The 18,981-nt window shown below is 45.5% G+C and overlaps 1 protein-coding gene across 1 annotated transcript in view; it reads right to left on the bottom strand.

The window, feature by feature from the left end:
• Positions 1–18,981, bottom strand: part of LOC119965877 (NFX1-type zinc finger-containing protein 1-like) — a 70,011-nt gene that overhangs the window by 9,094 nt on the left and 41,936 nt on the right. Inside the window, exons 11-18 of the mRNA XM_038796826.1 lie at positions 17,711–17,946; positions 15,208–15,358; positions 14,718–14,977; positions 13,228–13,367; positions 11,855–12,009; positions 10,830–10,975; positions 7,116–7,226; positions 896–991 (exon numbers count right to left, since the gene is read on the bottom strand). Coding sequence (XP_038652754.1) covers positions 896–991; positions 7,116–7,226; positions 10,830–10,975; positions 11,855–12,009; positions 13,228–13,367; positions 14,718–14,977; positions 15,208–15,358; positions 17,711–17,946 — 1,295 coding nt within the window. The remainder of the gene's footprint in view (positions 1–895; positions 992–7,115; positions 7,227–10,829; positions 10,976–11,854; positions 12,010–13,227; positions 13,368–14,717; positions 14,978–15,207; positions 15,359–17,710; positions 17,947–18,981) is intronic.

Genomic DNA, 18,981 nt, shown 5'->3' with positions numbered 1-18,981 from the left:
CTTAGTTCAAAGGCAATTGGGGATGGGCAGTGAAATCCACATCCCACGAGGGAATTTAAAAAAAAGCATATAACAAAATCCACAATATTTGACAATCATTAATTACTGATAAAAGAAAAGTCCTGCAGTACTGCTGTAAATTTGAAATAAAAACAGAAAATATAGCGAAAACTAAGCATTTGTAGAGAGAGAGTAACAGAGTTAACATTTTAAGTCCGTACGATTCTTCTTCAGAGTTAAAGAAAGGGAGCAATGAGACGGATTTTATAATGTTAAGAGGGAGTGGAGCAGGTAGAACAAAGCAGAAGGTGAGGGATCGGTGGGAGCTAGAAGAGATTGGACAAAGATGTTTTGGGCACAGGACAAAGGAAGTGTTAATGATAGTGTTAAGGAACAAAGAAGGTACTGATGGTTGCATAAAAGTAAGACAGCAGAATGTGTTAATAGCAATACAAAAGGTCAGCGATGTGTGAAAGTAAAATTTAAGAACAAGTGACAGATGGCCCTCTGGGGAATGTGTGGTTGCGTTGGGAGGAAAAAAAAACTTTTTGGATTAAACCGAGTGCCGAGGTTCAGCATCTCATCCTAAAGATGGCAGCCGGCAGTGTGACACTCCCTCAGCTCTGCACCGGAGTGTCGGTTGAGATTTTGTGCTCAGTCTCTAGAATGAGCACTGAACTCACTGACTCAGGGGTGAGAGACTGCTACCGATTGGGACACAGCTTAGATTTGTGTTTATGGGGTGATTATGGCCACATCTAACACCCATCACCTCTTTAATTTTTGTTCCAAGGATTAGACTACCAACAGTAACTATAGAAAACCTATAGTCATCTACCCTCTGGGGAATGAGGTCTCAGTAGGAAATAAAATGCTTCAACAGCTTTGGAGTCACCTTGATGTTTTCGTACAGCTTCACAGACTCCACATTTTCCAAGTTTTCATAGATGTGTGGAGTTATCAACTTTGCGATTTCAGGGCGCATTCGATGCTGAATAAGGAAAAATGTAACAGTAAGACTCCCGCAGACTGCTTTAAATAAAAAGGACATACACTGAAATGATTAAGAGTTACACGCCTGGAAAGAAGAACCCAAACACAATTGATGCACAAAAGTATTAACAGTTTAAACAGCCAGAACATAAAACATAGCGGCGAACACTTCAAAGAAAACGCCAATGGCACAATATCTTCAGAGGAAATTTTCAGAATTTATTTTGGTGGGGGAGTATTTCATAGAACATACAGTGCACAAGGAGGAATTCGGCCCATCGAGTCTGCACCGACCCACTTAAGCCCTCACTTCCACCCTATCCCCGTAACCCAATAACCCCTCCTAACCTTTTTGGTCACTAAGGACAATTTATCATGGCCAATCCACCTAACCTGCACGTCTTTAGACTGTGGGAGGAAACCGGAGCACCCGGAGGAAACCTACGCAGACATGGGGAAAACGTGCAGACTCCACGCAGACAGTGACCCAGCGGTGAATCGAACCTGGGACCCTGGCGCTGCGAAGCCACAGTGCTATCCACTTGTGCTACGGTGCTTGCCCTTTCGCAAGTGTATCTGACATTCAAAATATTTTTATTTGCCTGCGAGAGGGATTTAGATACAATTCTCTTCCCCACTCTGACAAGGCGTTACGGGTAATATATTAGCATGGATAGAGGATTGGTTAACTAACAGAAAGCCAAGGATAAATGGGTGTTTTTCTCGACGATCAGTGGATAATGGTGTGCCTCAGGGATCAGTGTTGGGACCTCGATTGTTTACAATTTACATGGATGATTTTGAGTTAGGGACCAAGTGCAATGTGTCAAAGTTCGCAAGTGACACTAAGACGAGTGGTAGAGAAGTGTGCAGAGGATACTGCATGTCTGCAGAGGGATATAGATAGGGTAAGTGAGTGGGCAAGGACCTGTCAGATGGAGAACATGTTAGTAGGAATAACAGCAAAATGGACTATTATTTAAATTGTAAAATATTGCAGCATGTTGCTATGCAGAGAGATATGGGTATCCTTGTGCATGAATCACAAAAAGTTGTTTTGCAGGTGCAGCAGGTAATTAAGGCGGCAAATGGAATTTTGTCCTTCATTGCTAGAGGGATGGAGTTTAAAAACAGGGAGATTATGTTGCAGCTGTGTAGAGTGCTGGTGAGGCCACACCTGGAGTACTGTGTGCAAACAAGTCCTTTCCTTACTTGTGAAAGGATGTACTGACACTGGAGCGGGTGCAGAGGAGAATCACTAGGTTGACTCTGGAGTTGATAGGATTGGCTTATGAGGAGAGACTGAGTAGACTACGACTATACTAATTGGAATTTAGAAGAATGATGGGGGAATCGGATACTAACATATAAAATTATGAAGTTCAGATAGAAGCAGGATGGTTGGCTCTACTGGCGCGTGAAACTAAAACTAAGATGCAAAATAAGGGGCGGCAGATTTAAGACTGAATTGAGGAGGAACTTCTTTACCCAAAAGGTTGTAAATCTGTGAAATTCCATGCCAATGAAGCAGTTGAGGCTACCTCGTTAAACGTTTTTAAGGCAAAGATAGATTGATTTTTGAACAGTAAAGGAATTAAGGGTGATGGTGAAATGAAATGAAAATCGCTTATTGTCACGAGTAGGCTTCACTGAAGTTACTGTGAAAAGCCCCTAGTTGCCACATTCCGGCACCCGTTCGGGGAGGCTGGTACGGGAAGTGAACCGTGCTGCTGGCCTGCCTTGGTCTGCTTTTAAAAGCCAGCGATTTAGGCCAGTGTGCTAAAACCAGCCCCTTGATTGGGCGACTAAGTGGAACTGAGTCCACAAAAAGATCAACCATGACCTCAGCAGACTCAAGGGGCCAGATGGCCTATTCCTGCTCCTAGTTCTAATGTTCTAAAATTGATTTAATCATTAGTTCACTTTCAAATGAATAGATCAGTGAAATATTCAGTACAGAGGATACCAATTCTAAAGTAAACTGGCCAGTTCAGAATCTTGTTGTTTAGAAAGGGGGAAAAAATCAACTCAAATGTAAACAACTGCAGATGCTGGAAATCTGCAATACAAAGAGAAATTGCTGGAAAGTCAACACATCAGGCAACCTTTGTGAAAAGAGAAACTGAGATAATTTTCCAGGTTGATGAATAGGTCAAGAATGTAACTCTTTACAGCAAGGACACTTTGTGACTGACCATTTCTGCCTTCCTTCGTCTTTTGACTCTGTCCTGTCTCTCTCCTGTTCATTAAAAAAAATAACATCCCCAAATCTTTAAGGGGTAATTCAGAGTGGCCAATCCACCTACCTTGCACATCTTTGGGTTTAGAACATACAGTGCAGAAGGAGGCCATTCACCCATCGAATCTGCACCGACCCACTTAAGCCCTCACTTCCACCCTTTCCCTGTAACCCAATAACCCCTCCTAACTTTTTAATCATGGCCAATCTATCTAACCTGCACGTCTTTGGACTGTGGGAGGAAACCGGAGCACCCCGGAGGAAACCCACGCAGATATGTGCAAACTCCGCATATACGGTGACCCAGCGGGGAATCGAACCTTGGACCCTGGCGCTTATGGGGGTGAGACCCATGCAGACAGTGGGAGAATGTGCAAACTCCATACGGACAGTACTCTCTCCTGTTCATGACACCATGCTTAAGTACCAGGTTTTGCACACAGATCTGAACAGGAACTGTCACAGTATTACTCCCCAACATGATCCTGTTGGGTGACTCGTCACATATACAACGGTCAGCTTTGACTGGACAGCAATCATGAATTGGGACCTCTGGGAGAACCTCTCTCTCCCTGAGGGTACTTAAGTTCAAATGCAATGCCCCATTATTACCAGGGCGATGGTGGTGTTGGGTGACATTACTAGACTGGTAAGCTAGAGTCCCTGGTTTCACCCCCTGAAACTCATGCGAAGGGAGGGGTGGGAGGGCATAAAACTCAAACGTTTGTGTTCAGCAACACTCATTTGACATCAATTACACTCAAAACCCATCATTGAGCTATCATTTAAAATCACAAGTACCACAACTGATGTCAATGTCATCAATTGCCCCAAACCACAGCACTCAAAACATTTGCAATTCGGACACCAAAAACGACCAGTTTATTTTCCAGATTTATGAATTTCAAACATCGTAAAACTGAGCTAACATCGGGAAAAGCAGACCCAGTTTTGAAGGGGTACTTTTCTGTTTTGCTTTATAACCTACAACCCTTACAGAACAACCGCGCCACACACATTGTGGCCCCACCCTCGGATTGCAATACTCTCCCCATCAGCTCCCGTCATCACCAGCCCCCTACCAAACCTCAGAGCAATTATACCCCCCCCAAACCCCCATCACCAACTCTCACCCTGGAGCAATTTTCTTCCGCCCAGCACCCCTCCCCCCCAACAAACTTTCAAAAGTCAACCTTTTAAAGTAGGGTGAACCAACATTTTGCAGAGGCGGCATGGTAGCACAGTGGTTTGCACTGTTGCTTCACAGCACCAGTTCCGGGTTCAGTTCCAGGCGTGAGTCACTGCCTGTGCTGAGTCTGCATGCTCCCCTCGTGTCTGCATGGGTTTCCTCCCGGTGCTCCAGTTTCCTTCTACAAGTCCCGAAAGACGTGCTTGTTAGGTGAATTGGACATTCTGAATTCTCCTTCAGTGTACCCGAACAGCTGGAGTGTGGCGGCTAGGGGATTGTCACAGTAATTTAATTGCAGTGTTAATGTAGGCCTATTTGTGACACTAATAAAGATGATCATTATTAGTAGGTCATATGACCAAAGGCTTGGCCAAAGAGGCTAAATGGGTGTTAAAGATTCAGGGAAAATCACAGACCACTTTCCCCACGGTGTGGGATTCTGGCCCCTACTTAACACTTACGTTGTGATCCTGAAACCTGTGAAGGAAAATCATGAGTGATGGTGAAATTTTCCATTATTTTCACAGAATGCTGGCTGAGGCAAGAAAATAGGCGCGCAGCTGGCAGGGTGCACAGCTGGCTTTTCACACCATTTTGCAGCCATTTCACAACATTCTGTGCACAAGAACTCTTCCGGCATGTTGGTGGGGCGGGGCCTCATAGGCATCCCAAATTGCAATTAAAAACAAATACATCTCTCCCGCTCCAATGGATAAGGGAGAGAATATAGAGGGAGAGAGTGAGCGATAAGAGGATGGAGGGAGAGGGACAGGGTTTGGAGGAAGGAGGGAGTGGGGGAGGATTTGGAGACTGGAGGAGTATAGGGGAGAGAGTCGAGGCTGAAGGGGAGAGTTTAAACCCAGAGATTGGAGAGGGGGCTGGTGATGAATTTCACCCCCGAGACCTGGGAATTGGGTGGGTGGAAAGTATAGAACCTGGAGACTAAAATGAATTTGAAACCGATGGGCTCTCCAGCATGTACTCTCTAGTGGAACTGCTTGTTTTTAGACTAAATGTAAAACGTGAGTAAATTCAGATATTATTTTAGTAATCAGTTTCCTTGTATTTTTCAATACAGGTTACTGAACGTATTTGATAGATTTGAGTACGCCGGGTAGCTTTGATCCACTATGTAGGTATAGCGTTGACAAATTTGACATTAAATTAATTCCAAATGAGAACTTTGGATGTCAAATTGTAATTGAGCACATTGAGTACACTTGAATGCAAAACCATTGTTTTCTGTATTTGCACAAATGCTTTTCCTTGGTTAAAGAAAGAACAAAGAACAATACAGCACAGGGACAGGTCCTTCGGCTCTCCAAGCCTGCACCAACCATGGTACCTGCCTAAACTAAAACCATGTGCACTTACAGAGTCCGTATGCTTCCATTCCCACCCCGTTCATATATTTGTCTAGGTGCCCCTTAAATGCCGCTATCATACCTGCTCCCACCATTCCCCAGGCAGTGCGTTCCATCTGTTTACCACCCTCTGTGTAAAAAAACTTGCCTCGCCCATCTGTTCTAAACTTTTCCCCGCACACTTTAAAGCTATGTCCCCTAGTACTTGATTCTCCTACCCTAGGAAAGAGCATCTGACTATCCACTCTGTCCATGCCACTCATAATCTTGTAGACCTCTGTCAGGTCACCTCTCAACCTCCGTAAAGTCATATACAAAATTACTTTTATTATAAAACTCCTTAAGAATTTTAAATTTAGAGTATCGAATTACTTTTTTTCTAATTAAGGTGCAATTTAGTGTGGCCAATCCACCTATCCTGCACATCTTTAAGTTGTGGGGGTGAAACCCACGCAGACACGGGAAGAATGTGCAAACTCCACACAGACAGTGACCCGGGCCCGGCCTGGATAGAACCCGGGTCCTCAGCGCCATAGTCAGCAGCGCTAACCACCGTGCTACCTTGCCGCCGCGTTTCTCTGAGTTCTAATGACAGATTGTATTTAGTTTGCGGCGAGCAGGTTTGCCGGAAATCACTTGCTGCTTGCCTCTCCCTCTGAGACCAGTGTGGATATCGGAAGTTTTTAAAGTAAAACAAATTTGACATTGGAATGGCCTGAAATGACATTAATAATTCTTAAGGATCTGTGGGGGTCCCACCAGAAATGTAGCAAGCGCCTATGATCCATCTCCATTGAGATGGGATGCTGGGTGGCCCTGGCCCTTGTGTCTCAGTTGTCCCTGTCAGTTCACTATTACATTGTAGGGCGTTTATGAGCAATTGATTCAGCTGAAAAAAGTGGGTGTGCTGTAGAATTGCTTGTCTCATGGGAGTATACCACGTTATTGAAAAAGGTTACAAACCATTGGATCGGACTATAAACTTTAAAGTGTCATTTTACTCAAATAAATCTCAGAACTGTTAAATGGAGGACATATACCAGAGACCCCAAAATTTAGGCATTGGCGCATGGCATCACAGTTTCAGATCTTACATCCCAAGAGGCCCGAAAGCAGACATTTGTTTCCTGACCGCTATTCTCCCTCCTGCCCCCTTCCAGGTTGAGGACTTGCGTTCCACATGAAATGACATAAATTATTCTTAAAAGCAGGAAGGAGAACAGGTGTAATGACAGGATCGTTTCATGTCACGGGAAGCAAATGTGGAATGACGAGTTTGACTCTCAGGAGAACTAGTTGAATTGCCAGCGGTTAACATTGGGAAACTCACTTGATAATCGAGCCGGACAAACTCCACATTCATTTTTATCAGCCGCTCGAACAAGGAAACGTCCAAGTGGAAATCTTTCGCAAGTTCATACACAGTTGCACTTGGGCGGAGCTGAAATAAAAAAAGAGATAAATTTTGGTAAGGTGGGAATGATTAAATCCGCAGCGCGGGCGAATTGCAATATGAGCGACTCTTCCTTTGCTAACCGTCAAAACTGAACAGGAAATTAACTTCATTGGGTCAGGGCAAAGAGCGCAATTCGGGTTAGCCTCACTAAAGGTGAACCAATATGAACCAGAAGGAAACAAAATATTTGCATCAATATAGCACCTTTCATGACTTCAGGACATCTCAACGTATTCTAAGGCTAATGAAGTATTTCTAAAGTGTAGCCTTTGGTGCATTGTGGAGAAATTTGCTACCTAATTGGAGCCCAGCGAAGTCCCGAAAAACAATGTGATGTTGTTTGTGGGATATTGTTCATGACATCAGAGAAAACTCCCCTGCTCTGCTTCGAAGTAATACCATCTTTTCCACCCAGCTGAGAAGGCACATTTGCACTGTGATTTACCATCTCTACTGAAAGTCGGTGCCTCCCACAGTGCAGCACTCCTTTTGTCACACTGGAGCACAGCCTGACTTATCTGCTCAAATCTTTGGAGTGCGACTTGAACCTACAAGTTTAGAATTCATTAGGTAGTGAGCTCCCAATGAACCAACAGTGACACCATGTCAGTAATATCATGCCTTTTTGCTGTAAATATAGCTGTTAGGAAGCTGTGAGTGGCAAGAAGGGAAAAGTGGGAGGAATGAGAGCACACCTGAATTTCTGTCCTTTAATTTAAAGGAAAAATCATAATATGATTGAGGCAGAGCCAACACAGATTTATAAGTGAGATATTTTGATAAATCTATTAGAACTTTTTCAGCATGTAACTAGCAGGGTAGATAAAGGGGAACCTGTGGACATAGTGTATTTGGATTTTCAAAAAGTATTTGATAAGGTGCCACACAGGAGGTTATTAAACAAAATGAGGCGTTGTGGGATTGGGGCTAATGTATTAGCGTGGATTGAGGTCAGAAAACAAAAAATAATCACGTCAAATTCATGTCTGCAGGCTGTGACTAGTGGGGTATCACAAGTAACAATGTTTGGGCCTCAGTTATTGACACACTGCATCAATGACAGAGATGATGGAACTAAGTGTAACGTATCCAAGTTTTGATGAGGCAGACTGGCCTGGATTTTTGCTCCCAAGTTGAAAGCGTAGAGTGAGGTGTGGGGTTAACGAGAGTCGATCCCACTGCCTCCTAAAATAGCACGGTGGGAACCACAGGTGCTGCTGGATTCAGAGGCGCACTGAGTGAAAGGCTAGCTTCAGCGCTCTTGGGCTTGTAAAGAAAATAAAACAAAAAACAGCCTTCTACCCCTCAAACCTCCCACTACCCATGTCCCATTCATGCCAACACATACTGCCACCCACCCCCACGGCCTTTCATACCCTCCATGCCAACCTATGCCCCTCTATCCACCCCCATGGTTCCTCATAACATCCATGCCAACGTATGCTCCTTTACTCTCCCCATGACCTTTATAGCCCATGCCAACTTAGTTCAACCCATGTCCCCAACCACCACCCTTTGCCCTTACACCCTCCGTGCCAACTCATCCAGCATCCATCATGGATAATCGCTGCTGAGATTAAATAAAGTAACGTTTTAGTGTCTACTGATGACGTCACTGTTAAAAGAGACTCTCATTGACTAAAAACCCATTCACTACATTAAAAAATTTTCAACTACTGAATCTCTTATAAAAATAAACATTTCCTTTGGGTATTTAATAACTTATAAAAACAAGCATTTACATTTATAACCCTAAAAACTTTATGCCAATTTGGAGCTGTCGATCGAACTGTAAACCAACAAGCAACTCATTGTATTAATGATAGGCTGTGAAACTAATCATGCAGCACAAATCCTATAATGATGACCCTCAGGTTTATGTCACTAGATAGAGTGATTTAGCAACACTGTTTTTAAACAATTTGAAAAATAAAGGACAGAGTTAAATGTCCTGCTTAACAGTTCCAATGCGTTCCATCTACAATTTATGCATATTCGTCTCTACTTTTAATAATCCCAAAGGATACCTCATCTCCCCAAAGGGCACTTGTCCTCTCCCAAGTGGTACCTTACCTCTATTGTCCATGAATCTAATTGAAAAAGCTCTCTTACCACTCCAAAAGGGTACCCTACCTTTCCAAAGAGCTCCTGTAAATAGAGACCTTCTCCTGCAGATCTTAAAACCCACAAGCCACACTTTAGGCATCCCTGTTATGGACATTGGGTGCCTTTGAAGGCAGTTGCACTTTAACATGTGAAACAGCCTCTGTGAACCACAGATGTGGAAAATATAACCACCCCAACAGGTACAAGTGTCCTCCCACCCCATGGTGAAAATGGTGAGTGCCAGGGTCAGGGCTTGGCCGTACAAAATTGAAGTCCCAATGCCATTTTGTCTGTGCCAGCAACCCTCTCCATCCCTGTAAAACTCCAGGCCAAAGTTAAATTGGAAAGTAAACTGTGAGCAGGACACAAAGTGGCTAGTGAGTGACAAGAACATGATAGATGCCATACACTGTGGGGAAGTGAAATCATCTGCTTTGGAAGAAAAAATAGAAAAACAGAATTTTATTTCAATGTTGAAAGACAGGAAGGACAGGAAAATGTTGGTTTTCAGGCAGATATGGGTGTCTTTGTACACAAATCACAGAAATTAACATCCAACTATGGCAAACAGTTAGGAAGACTTTGCATGGTTATGGGTAGGGGAATGGCACGAGGCGAGTGCTCATGCGGAGAGCTGGTGCAGACACTGTGGACTAACTGGCCTCTTTCTGCACGGAAACTATTCTGTGTGAAAGCAAACGTTATTACAAAAGAATTGGAATTTAAACGTGAAGAAGTCTAACTGCAATTGTAATGGGCCACACCTAGAGTATGGTGTTGAGTTTAGGTCTCTGTATCTCAGGCAGGATGGACTTGGCTTTGAAAAAGCTCAACAAAAGTTCAGTGAACAGATTGCCGGGATGAGCGATTTGTTCTATGAGGAGAATATGCCTATATTCCCTAGAAGTTAGAAGAATAAGAAGTGATTTCACTTAAGCGTACAGAATTCTGAAGGGGTTCCTGTGATAAATGCCTGGATGCTGTTTGTCCAAACTTGGGAAGTCTGAACTGGAGTTCAGAGTTTCAGATTCGAAGGCACAGGACATTTAGGACTTAAGACTGGGTGAAAATCATTCACTCAAAAAGGGTTGCAAACCCTTGATTTGAGTCACTGAGAATATTCAAGACAGAGATCAACAGAAATTTGGAGACTAAGGGAATTGATATAGGGATTATGCAGGAAGGTGGAGGTGACTTGGAAGATTAACCACGACAGTAATGAATGGTGCAGCAAGGCCAAAGGGCCGAATGGCCTACTCCTGCTCCATTTTTCATATGAAAGTTGGGCAGATGCCTTTAGGATTCCCAAGGTTGATGGTGGTGATCTGATCGAAGCATTTAATATGATAAAGGGATTCAAAGTCAACCCAAATATAAAATCAGGAGAGATGTAAAAAGTGCTACCAACTCATTATGTACCATTTCCCTCTATTGTATAAAGTCAAAATCAGCCCATTCTGATTTTTCTGTAACAATTTTTACCTGCTGATGATCACCAATTAAAATGAGGTGCTCGCAGGCTGAGCTAAGAGTGGTGATGATGTGAGCTTCCAACACTTCCGCTGCCTCTTCTACAATTACAATCTTTGGCTGAATATCCTGCAGGACAGTTCTATATTTTGCCGCACCTAAAAAGGTAGTTGTACACATACTTCAATATGTGTAATGAATAAACCAACAGCAGCATATATCTACATTATATTTATAATATATATATATATATATATCTCACAGTACCTTTAACATCATAAAACACCCATGGCTGCTTCACAGCACTATTAGAAACACAGCATTGCAGAACCACATACGGAGATAGTGAGTGGGATTTCTAACTAGGGAAGAGGGTTTGGAGCAGTTAGGGGTCAAAGCAACAGTGTCAGTCTTCCCAATATTTAACTGGAGGAAATTTCTGCTCATCCAGTCGTGGATGTTGGATAAGCAATCTGATGGTTAAGCAAAATGGAAGAGTTGGGAAAAGTGGTGATGAGGTAGCCCTGAGGGTCCATTCTCGAGGGTCATCTCTCACATGGGAGTCAAAATAAATACATTTACACCCTCTTGTAACATTGTGAAGGAATGACGCATAATGTGTCAGCCTTGAATATAGGATCAATGGATGATAAATGATTTGCTTGTATATTTCAGAAAAACTCTATTAACACACTGGACAGTGAATTTCTGCCATTCTCTCCAATTGCTCCCATACTTCGGCGAAGGTAACAGAGGAGAACTAAAATAGGGAATGTTGGTAAACACGATGGCCCACAGGAGTGCTCTACATGGCATTTTATACAGGGGAGTGAAGCGAGTTCAGATCATTGCGAGTAAAAACGAAATACCGTTAAACTGGCATTCATTAAAAAAAAACCTGAGAATCATAATTGGTTTTTCCTACTGTGCAAAGCAAATATCATAAATAGAGTTTACATTTACCAAATGTAGCACGTGAAAGCAAGTAAATGTAAAAATTAATATTTGTCATCATTGTTAGAAGTGGCTGTATATACCCGTTGTGGTCATCCCCACTACTTTAGACTTGCGAAGGACGATCATTTCTTCTTGATTTCTCAGCTCGGCAAGACGGTTGACAATTTTCTGATACTGCACCTCATGTGTTAACATTTTACGCCTGGTTTCGATTTGGTAATTCAACAACCACAACCTGCAATGAAATCACCTTGTTTAACCACCACCTGGACAACCCATTGTCAGACACCAAGTGGGATTTAATCCCCCGGCCTGTCCCACCCCAGAGCTGAGGTCAGAGGCTGGGTGGGGGAGGGAAGGGGTGGTGGGGAGCCGTATATTCGACAAGGGGGATGCAGGGTGGAGATCCCCCTGCCCTCCCAGCTCTCTCCAATCCGTTCTGTGGCGGGTATACATGTGGGCAGCTGTCTGGCCCGAAGGCCAACTGAGGCACTTAAGTCACCACTTAATTTCTCCTGATATTTATTGTTGATTATAAAAGCCTTCCCTATTTTAACCACATGAGATCAGCCCATCAACTTTTGCAATCATAACGGCACTTACTAACCTCCACAGAGAAATATGCAATAGGGCATTACTACCACCCCCCTCCTCCACCAACACACACACACAACCCTCTCACAGAAATGCCCAACCCGGACTTACCTAGGCTCCTTGATGTGGTGTGACCACCTGTATTCCCAGCAATGGGCACTGCTGGGACTACAAAGTTGCCAGCCATCCGATTGGCTGTGATCTCTCTTAAGGCAAGATTTCCTCCTGAGATTCAGGATGGAAGTATCACCTTAAAAACAATTAACCCTACTCCCAGCATTAAATTGCGGCGGGGCTGCCAGTGGGATCACAGGTGCGTTCCCCCTAACTTTTTAAGTTGGTGGGACAGCAACCGATGCACCCTGTCAAATTCAACCCAGGCAGACAAGTTATATGGAGACAAGTTTCATCCTTCAAAGATTATGTCAAACTACCATTTCCAATGAATCTTGTATACTTGGATATGTATTTAGTTGGTGCAGCACAGATGCATCTATCTGCCTGTTCTTGCATATGGCTAAGTTGCTTCTGGTGTTACTGTGCACAACCATGTTCCAACTTTAGTGCAGGGCTGTTTGGAAGTATAGCCAAGACTATGATTACCATTAGTTAAGTTTGAAACCACAAGATACAGAGGTTTGTGGAGAGGGAGAATTTCCCGAGTCATTATTCGGATTATCAGGATGCATTCAGTCTTCATGGGAGGTTTTAATTCAGCTGCAGTTGTTAGAGGAGTGGGTGGATAGTGGCAGGGCGGATGCATGTGAAAATTATCTCTCTTGAAAATGTTTAATTTAAAAGGACACAATGTACAGATCACCTCAAGTAAAATTAATTCTGAGTTAATGAGAGATTAAACCTGTACAGTCTCCAGCGATCGTGCAGTTCGAGTTCCCAAACATTGTCTATGCTGTTGGCGTTATCTTCTGGCATGTAGTCAGTGCGCTTCAACTGTTTTTTTACCATTGCTCGCATCTGTTTCTTACTTTTCGTTTTCGTCTATTAACAAAACAGCAAAGAGACACTCAGTGGACAGCTAGCTATGGTGGGTGCATGAAGAATGGTCCATTCGTACTTGCTATGTGTATAGTTTCACTAAAGTGTTTTTAGAAAATATATAGCACTTAATAGTGCAGTTTGACACCAGCACCTGCTTCAAACCAAGTTTAACTAAAACACAGAGTTGTAATTCTGACTCTGCATGCAGATTTCCCACTCCAGATTAAACCAAGTTTGATAAATTAGTGATAAGCTAATTGTCCCACATTGAAATGCACAGAGCCCACAACATGAAATGGGTCATTCAGTCCGACCAGTTGGCATTGGCCTTTACTCACCATGTGACCAAATAATTCTAATCACATTTATTCACCCTGATCCCATTATCTTCCATCTCTTTTACCTTCACCTATCTGTCCAACCTACCACTGAACGTTGACATGTTTCTACCCCAACCGCTAATCCTGGAAGTAAATCCTACAATCTCTCAACTTTCAGGTAAAGAAGTTTCTTATTCCCTCGGTTTTAAATCTTGTAGCATTTAATCTTCTATCAATGGCTCCTTAATCTTGAGTCCTGAACTACTGGAAGCAATCTGCTTTTGTCTGCCCAGTTACAATTTGAGCAGCATCAAAAGGATCAATGTTCACTGGAATGCCTGGGATATTCAAAACTTTATAAAAGGTTAAAACAACAGTTTCACAATCATTGCTCCTGCACAAAAGCAAATTACTGCAGATGCTGGAATCTCCTGCATGCTAGCTGGTGCAAAGGGTTTCCTCCAGGTGCTCCGGTTTCCTCCCACCAGTCCCTAAAGACGTGCTTGTTAGGTGAATTGGACATTCTGAATTCTCCCTCAGTGTACCCGAACAGGCGCCGGAATGTGGGGACTAGGAGATTTTCGCAGTGACTTCACTGCAGTGTTAATATAAGCCTAAAGAGAAAATGCTGGAAAATCTCAACAGGTCTGGCTGCATTTGTAGGGAGAGAAAAAAGCCAACGTTTCGAGTCCAGATTACCCTTTTTCAAAGCTGTGAGCCTACTTGTGACAATAGTAAAGATTATTATTATTAGTTCCAAAGACTCCCCGCCACTCCCCCAAATGAAAGGAAGAACATGTATTTAAATTTGGGACTTGTGGAGGAAACCGGAGCACCCGGAGGAAACCCACGCAGACGCGGGGAGAATGTGCAAACTCCACACAGACAGTAACCCAATCCGGGATTTGAACCTGGGACCCTGGCGTTGTGAAGCAACAATGCGAACCACTGTACTAGAACTATGGCTGAGCAATAAGTACCAGCCTTGTCAATGATGACACAGCCCAAGAATAAACTTTTAAAAGATTACCTCCCAACCACCATCACCATCATTATCCTCACTCTCAGCTTGCGATTTGGATGGGCGCTCTGTGTCATCAGGGTGAAAGGCCAGAAACCTTTGACGGATTGCAGCCAGACGGGCAGTCGCACTCTTAACTTGTTTCTGTAAGTTGTCATCTCCAATTATTCTCTCCGCTTGCAACAGCTCAGCCTCCTCATCCACATGAATAAGTTCATCATCGTCATCTTCCGTTTGCTCGTCCTCCTCAGTCAGATCACTAGTGCTTGCTGCAAGAAATCAGGTAATGTTTAAGGAACAAAACCATTCGGTGGCAAATGCAGAAACCAAAATGGACAATCTTTTTCTTTTTGTTCTTGATGGGGGCCGACAATAAGTTGACGTTAATCAGAATGTGATAAACATTCTTTGATTATAGTCACCGAGAAACTATGCATCGTATTTACTTAGATTTTGATCCTAATTTAAATTGAGATAGAATTGGAAATTTCTATATTACCTGCGTCCCCCTCTGTGAAGATTGACTCTGTCTCCTCCCTGTCCTCCTCTGTGGTTTGCTCCTTAGATTCCAAGTAACATCTAGTTGCAGATGTTAATTCTGATTCTTCCAGCAAGTTAGATTGGTCAACTTCAGTAGCATCAGAGGGCAGCTTAAAATGTAAAGAATCCCAGTTTGTAAACTGGATCATAACCAGGAACAATTCAGAGTATTGTGGGCTCACCACACATTGCTGGTTGCTCCTTCATTTCCGTCACCATCTTTGGATTGGCAGAGTGGTTTTACAGCTGGAGGCCCTTTCTGCCACTTTTACCCAGGCTGGAAACTGGCAGCAATACACACTGGCTGGGATTTCCCCCCCGCCCCACCCACCCACGCGGCACATTTTCTGGCGGCAGGGGCAGCTTAGGCACTGGTGAGATCTTCCAGCCCCACCGAAGTCAACGCTAATTACGTTGCTCGCCAGTTGCACAGCGGGGCTTGCAGTTCGGCGAGACCGGAAGATCCCTCCGGTGGGAAGGGGCAGAAAATCCCGGTCACAGTGAATTAAATTATCTGTATTAGAAATAAATAAGTTTAGTTTTGCGTTTATTATTTCAATTTGGTTTAGGTGCATGCATGGTCAAGAGAGCTTATGATGTGAAAGCAAAGTTGAAAGAAAAACTCGGCTGTTGCTCCACAAGGCAGTAACAACTTTTAGTTATAAGCTAGAGCCAGGAGAAGCTGGACAGGACAAGGGAGTTGCAGGAAGCAGATTTCTCAAAAGAACAATAGAATGTCCCAAAAATTAGAAGGTAGGGACAGAAAGAATGTCTCGGAAAGACAGGTGAATCAAGGGAACAAAGAACAAGAAGTCGAACAAGATCCTGTTTGGTAAAGCTAAGGTAAAAGGCAGGGAATAGTGCTCTGAGGTAAAGAGACAGTTGCAAGAAGGAGAATTAAAGTAAGCTAGGTAAGAAACCAGACGTCCACGATAAACCAGACGTTCAGTGGCGCCACAGCCTGTGAAGCAGAGGTATCCTGGGAGGATGGGTTGGTAAAGGAGTTAGAGGCGGGTCTGTGGGAGGATGCTCTGAGCAGAATCAGCACATCCTCATCATGCGCCAGGCTCAGCCTGATACAATTTAAGGTGGTTCACCGGGCACACATGACAGTGGCCCGGATGAGCAGGTTCTTTGGGGTAAAGGACTGGTGTGTGACATGTGTAGGAGGGCCCGCAAATCATGTCCGAAGCTTAGGGGATTTTGGCAGGGATTTGGCATCAACATGGGCTGCCAACAGGTCAAGAAGGCGGCTGTGGAAGGTATTCGCCATGGTTCAGTGTGTGTCGGACTCCCACCACCGAGGGCAAAGGTTGTAATTCCAGGGGCTGGAGCACAATATCCAAGCTGGCACTTCACTGCAGCATTGAAGGAGTGCTGCACTGTCAAAGTGCTGCCTTTCAGTTGAACTAGTAAACCAGAGTTCCGTCTGCTCTTTCAAGTTGATGTAAAAGGAGGAACCCACGGCGCTATATTGACGAAGAGCAGGGAAATTCTACCCAGTGTTCCAGCCAATATTTATCTCTCAACCAATATCAGTAAAACAAAAGATCTGGGGCGGGATTCTCCGACCACCCGCCAGGTTGAAGAATCGGCAAGGAGCGGCGTGAATCCCGCCCCCGCCGGCTGCCGAATTATCCGGCACCGGATATTCGGTAGGGGTGGGAATCGTGCCGCGCCGGTCGGCGGCCGCTCGCAGCGCCCCGCCTCCCAGCGATTCTCCGACCCGCGATGGGCCAAAGTCCCGCTCGTTCTATGCCGGTCCTGCCGGCGTAAATTGGACTAGGTCCCTTACCGATGGGACCTGGCGGCGCGGGCGGGCTCCGGGGTCCCGCGGGGGGGGGGGGGGGGGGGGGGGGGGGGGGGGCAGGGCTATCTGGCCCGGGGGGGGGGGGGGGGGGTTTCCCCCACGGTGGCCTGGCCTGCAATCGGGGCCCACCGATGCAATCGGGGCCCACCGATCTGCGAGTGGGCCTGATGCTCCCGCGCTTGCACAGACCCGCGCCGGCTGGTGGGGTCCCTTCGGCCCCGGCTGGCGCGGTGCCAAAGGCCTTCCATGACGGACGGCGCGGCACAAACCATTCCGCCGTCGGCCTAGCCCCTGAAGGTGTGGAGGATTCCACGCCTTTGGGGCGGCCCGACGCTGGAGTGGTTCACGCCACTCCATCCCGCCGGGTCCCCCCGCCCCGCCGGGTACGGGAGAGTCTTGCCCCTGATCCTCATCACATTTCTGTTTACGGGGTCTTGCTGTGCAGAAATTAGTTGTATATAGATCTTATATTACAACAGTGACTACACTTGAAAAAAGTACTTCATCGGATATAAAGTGCTATAGGACGCCTCAAGGTCATGAAAAACGCTCTACAAGGTATTCTGTTTTTTCAAGGGCATCTATGGCTGCGTAATAAATGTCTGCTTGCCAGTAATGCTAAGAGGGTGCGAATAGATTTTTAAAAAAGTACCTCCCAATAATCTTCATTGCCACTGCTGGTTTGAGATTCGGAGTGGTCTGCAGTCCCTTTGAGATTGTCATCGCAAAACCATTCCTGGCTTGTGGTCATATGGACAGCCACGTTCTGACAGTCATTGTCTCCAAGCAGGCCCTGCGCTTGCAGCAGCTCAGCCTCCAAGCCCACTTCAATTGTCTCGGCATCTTCCTCCGCTGGCCCTTCCTCTTCAGCCGAATCAGTGGGACTTCCTAAAAGACACCAGCACTTCGCATATAATTTATCTCTCTATTAAGAAACAAAACTCAGTAAAAACTGTGGGAGGAAATATAAAAAGGGCAGGATTCTCTGTAGCCTGATGCTGAAATCGGGGCAAGCAGCGGTTTGACGGCGGTTCGCGATGCTCCGCCCCCTCCAAATCGGCGTAGTCAGGACTCACGGCATGCCATCAGTCGGCTCACCTGCGATGCTCTGCCTCTGATGGGCTGAGTTCCCGATGGCACAGGCCACGTGTTGGCCCAACGGTTTGGGAACCTGACATGCTGGCTGTGAACTAAAGCACCACCACTCGGCCGAGATCTGTGTCGCTAGCCGGGGGGGGGGGGGGGGGGGGGGGGCTTCTACTAGGGCTGGGGGTGGCCAGGAGGTGGGCTGTGGGGTCGAGGTGGGCAGGTACGCGGTCCAGCACAGCCGGTGCCATGTTTTCTGGCGCAACCGGTGTGGGTGTAGGCGGCGCGGCTGGTCAGCCGTGAGCATGTGCGGCCCGGACCCAGCAATTATCCGGCCGTTTTCTGAGCATGCCGCTGGTGCTCCACGCAGCGCCGGTGATAGCTAACTCGCCAGCACCGGAATCGGTGAGGATTTCGTGCCGATTATCAAATAGTGGAACACTACGGATCCCCTGTTGGAGCCGACACTTAGCCTCCGATACGGAGAATCCAGCCCAAGATTTTAAAAAATGTATAACGAGTACCAAACAATAAGTTGACCGAAATGGAAACAGAAAATGCTGGAAATATTCAGCAGGTCTGGCAGCATCCATGGAGTTTGAAACAGGGTTCACGGATGGAATTCTCCCATCGGCAAGTTTGATGGCGAGAAGGAATAGAGGGCACGATTCTCCGCCGCCCAGGCCGGGTGGGAGAATCGCGGGAGGGCCGCTCTGCCCCCCCTGCCCCCCCCCCCCCCCACCGCGATTCTCCCCCCCCCCTCCCAAAATGAGCTCAGAATCGCGGGTCGCCGTTTTTCACAATGGGGATATTTGCAGATGATTGCACCATTCGTGA

Source organism: Scyliorhinus canicula, chromosome 5 (assembly GCF_902713615.1).
Source record: "Scyliorhinus canicula chromosome 5, sScyCan1.1, whole genome shotgun sequence".
NCBI lineage: Eukaryota > Metazoa > Chordata > Chondrichthyes > Carcharhiniformes > Scyliorhinidae > Scyliorhinus > Scyliorhinus canicula.
This window is presented reverse-complemented; position numbering and strand designations above follow the sequence as displayed.